The sequence below is a fragment of the Antechinus flavipes genome, chromosome 6 (genome assembly GCF_016432865.1).
Source record: "Antechinus flavipes isolate AdamAnt ecotype Samford, QLD, Australia chromosome 6, AdamAnt_v2, whole genome shotgun sequence".
Lineage (NCBI taxonomy): Eukaryota > Metazoa > Chordata > Mammalia > Dasyuromorphia > Dasyuridae > Antechinus > Antechinus flavipes.
The window spans coordinates 246,192,980-246,197,382 of record NC_067403.1 but is presented as its reverse complement, the minus strand read 5'-3'; the positions used below and the strand labels follow the sequence as shown (position 1 = coordinate 246,197,382).

The 4,403-nt window shown below is 34.7% G+C and overlaps 1 protein-coding gene across 1 annotated transcript; it reads left to right on the top strand.

The window, feature by feature from the left end:
* Positions 1 to 699: 699 nt before the first annotated feature.
* LOC127541071 (olfactory receptor 1013-like) lies at positions 700 to 1,647 on the top strand. Its single transcript, XM_051966153.1, has one exon. It carries the CDS (start codon positions 700 to 702, stop codon positions 1,645 to 1,647), a length of 948 nt encoding a protein of 315 aa, XP_051822113.1.
* The last annotated feature ends 2,756 nt before the right edge of the window (positions 1,648 to 4,403 follow it).

Here is a 4,403-nt window from a genome sequence, read left to right as displayed (position 1 = left end):
ATATATTTCATGTAACACAGCAGAAGGTTAAAAATGAAGCATTGCTCTTTGATAGAATGATAACTGAATTTGGAATCAGATCACTGTGCATAAACCACCTCTATTCCCCAAAGCTCATTTTCCTTTATCTGAAAAATAAAAAGTGATGAAGCAATGGCTCCACAATTCCTTGATCTGCCAGTTTAATATTGGATTCCATTAATCATAAACAAAAATGGCCTTATGGCCTGATAGTGTAATTATGCATAATTTAAAATAATTCCCCTACCCAGTACTTCCATACTTGGTGCAGAGCTTGATAGTCATTTGTTGAAGATGGATGTGGAGAAAATCTCCTTTTCTCATCAGACTGGCAGGTAATGAGCCTCTCTGAAGCTAGCTGGGCTGATATTTGGAAGGCAGTGATGAAGTCAGTGACATGGCATGTACCTGAAAACTTTTTAGCCTGGTAGAAATCACCAGAACTTGATCTCTCTTTAGAAACGTTGAGCACCCAAGGTCATCTCCAATGAAATAAAAACTTTCAAATTTCTGCTGATGCAAAGGTTTATCCAAATGACAGAAATCACCAAGATTAGGTAATAAGCAAATGTTGCCACCTATTGATTTATATAGTTTATCCAATAATGCAATGTTTATTTTTCATTTGTTTTACCTAGGTATGGGCAATGGCATTTCTGAACCACTTCTCCATGGCAGATGAAATACTCTAGAGGCATGGAGAAAGGGAACCACACTGTAACTGAATTTATCCTTCTTGGTTTCACCCAGGATCCTGTGATTCAACTCATGTTATTTGTACTTTTTCTCATTGTATATTCTATGACACTGATGGGGAATATTACTTTGATAGTATTAATCTATACTGACTCCCGGCTGCATACTCCCATGTATTACTTCATTGGGAATCTGTCTTTTCTGGACCTCTGGTATTCCTCTGTTTATACCCCTAAAATCATGGTGACCTGTATCTCCGAAGACAAACTCATCTCCTTTGCTGGATGTTTGGCTCAGTTCTTTTTCTCAGCAGGCCTGGGATATAGTGAGTGCTACCTGTTGGCTGCCATGGCATATGACCGCTACGTAGCCATCTCCAACCCACTGCTCTATGCTCAGGCCATGTCTAAATGGTTATGCATGTGTCTGGTTGCCATTTCCTACATTGGTGGTTTTATTAATGCTACCATACTTACTAGCAATACATTTACTCTGAGTTTCTGTGGGGATAATGTCATTGATGATTTCTTCTGTGATGTTCCACCTTTGATAAAACTGACATGTGATGTGAAGGACAGTTACCAGGAGGTACTGTATTTCCTCTTGGCTTCCAATGTTATCACTCCTATTGTACTAATATTTGCCTCCTATCTCTTCATCATTGCTTCCATCTTGAGAATTCGCTCTACACAGAACCGACTGAAAGCCTTTTCTACATGTTCCTCTCACTTGATTTCTGTTACCTTATACTTTGGCTCTGTTCTCTACATTTATTCTCGTCCAAGTTCCAGCTATTCCCTGGAGCGGGATAAAATTGTCTCGACATTTTACACAGTGCTCTTCCCCATGTTGAACCCCATGATCTATAGCCTGAGGAACAAGGATGTAAAAGAAGCCCTGAAGAAACTCTGCAAAATTACAGCTTCCTGAGTTAGAGGAAAACATTGTGTTTTTCCCCCAATAAATTCATCCTATAATTGATATAACTTATCTGACACTCAGAATTCTTTCTAGAATATGCCTTCTTTTTCCTAGATTAGAATAGTCCAATAAGAGTTAAGATATTTTAGGGTATCTTAGGAAATTCTGGGTTGAGCAAAGTAAAATTAGATTACTATTTGAAAAAAATGTGATTGTGGAATAAAGTGCTTTTGGTTGTTTGATTTATGGTAGGAGCAGTGTTGGATAGAGTGGCTTTTTACTATTTATATGTGGTGAGAGAGATCTGTGATAAAATCCCATTTCTGATGATATATGAAAATGGACTCCATGTATCATAGTTAATCATTGAGTCTTTTAGTCAACGTGTATTTATTAATCACTTACTATATATTGCAAGTACAACATTAAGTGTTGATGATGTGAAGAAAGGTAAATATAGTCTCTACATGCAAAGATCTCATGTTTTAATGGCAGTGGAAACATTTTAATAAATAGGTATTATATATAATTATATAATAATAGGTATAATAATTTATAATGATAAGTATAATATAACAAATAAGCATATACATAGTGTAAGGGGAAAATTGGAAAGGGCATTAGAAACTTGGGGGACTTTTTGAGTCAAATCTTGAAGGTAGGCAAAGTAATTAGGACAAAAAATGAAAAGGGAAATTATTGCAGACATGGGTAAAAGCTAAATATATAGACATAAAGACAGAAAATGGAATATTAGGAGTAGAGAAAAAGCCATTGTGTAGGAAAATTAAAGTATGTGCAGAAAAGTAATATTAAAAAAACTGGAAAAGTACAAATGAGCCCCATTTTGAAAGGCTTTAACTGCCAAACAAAATACTTTCTTTTTGATTTTGGTGATAATAGAGTTATTGGAATTTTTGGAGGAGATAAAGTAATTTACTTTAGGAAAATCACTGGATTAGTCTAAGACAACTATCTAAGATCTACCTTTATGCTATTGTTGTTGAGTTGTTTCAACTCTTCGTGATGCTGTTTGGGGTTTTCTTGGCAAAGATACTAGAGTAATTGGACATTTCCTTCTTGAGTTCATCTCCTAAGTAACATATAGGTTGTGATCATTTGTGGAGCAAGAAGGTCTTAAGGCTGATAATATCATAAGTCCTTTATGTAAATATTTGAAAATTGTGGTGTGACTTACAAATGAAGCCATTATTATTCTGAGAAATGCTTTCTGTTGAAAGAAATAGAAAGGTACATCATCTTTCTATTGTAGGTAGAATCAAGTTAATAGAATTTGAGCCATTTAATTCTTAGCTGAATACCTTTTCTAGAAAGTATGAAATTTCATATTATTATAGTTTTAAAAAACATATACATATAAACTACCTATGATTATGAAGCTACTTCTATAAGTGCATTTTACTTTAAAGTTTTCTTTCTTCAGGATATTTTACTTTAAGGTTTGGTGATTTGGGCAATATTGGTACCTTTTGGTTCTGCTGACTGACATTTTTTTCAACAAGTAATGGTCTTTAAGAATTGATAAATAATTCAGTTTTCTGAGAAAAAAATGGTGTTGAATCTTACCAAATTTAACTTTAAAAAGGTATCAGCTTTTCATGGTATGACCTTACAGTTGAGTCACTTCTATCTATTTGACTTATTAGAATTTATGTTTCAAAGAACTCAAGATTATCCTTAAAAGACTAAGAAGGCAGAAGAGGACTTTGAAATTTTTGGTAAGAAAGAAAAAGAAGTTCCTGACCTAATTTTAGACAATTCTAAGTGATTCTACTGACTCTAGCATAGTAATGAACAACATGATTTGGTTGATGGCCCTAGAGTGGAGATGAACTGATTAGAAGAAATCAACTGGGACATTTTTGTTGTTATTCTTTCTTGGTCATAGGTCAATGAAATATGGAACTAGAACAAACTTATGATCTATGAAATATCCAATGATGAAGGCTTATAGTACACTTTAGTAGTCACAGCAATCAAGACCCACCTATCCAAGGAGTGACCCACTTAGCCCATCCTAACACGATTTGGCTTGGCACCTGACTGACATTCAATAACTTATGAGCAATGGACTGGGGTAAATTTTTATTAAAACCATTTTAACTTTGTCCCCAATATCTTTGACTTGTGTCCACCTTCCTATTGAGATAGAGAAATAATGCCCTGTTGTGGGGTGGGACAGTATCCATGCACTTTAGTCTTTGATGTATATTTATATTAAAGATCACATGATGAAAGCTAATAGATGCTAATCAGTTAAATTGATATTGGGGGCACTACTTACTTATTAAATGATGAAAAGAGAGCAACTGGATGAGTGATATTAAGGAATGTATAAGAGATTGGGGATAGGAATCATGGGTAATGTTATTAGAAAAGCATACTAGCCTCTTGATTTTATCCTAGAACCATAATGGGGAGAATTAGCCTTTCTCTAGGGATTGGGTCTGCTAATCAAAGTGGTAGAATTTTGAAATCTAAGAATGATTACCAGTAGTCAATCCTGATTAAGACTATTAGAATCAAAGAGCCAAAAAACTCCAAAGAAGATCAGTTGTATCCAGGAGTTAAATGAAAAGCCAATTAAGATAGATTCAGACAGGGTGGTACTATTGCCCACTTCCATTGACATAGTGATAGCAACTTTATAGAATCCAAGAAACATTAAAGAGAGATGTAAAGATTATATGTTCATATCATTTAGATCTGGAATGTCTCCAGTGGTTAAAAGGGGGCGAATGGAT

Coding starts and splice junctions, on each gene's coding strand:
- LOC127541071 (XM_051966153.1), top strand. CDS start 700: ATGAAATACTCTAGAGGCATGGAGAAAGGGAACCACACTGTAACTGAA.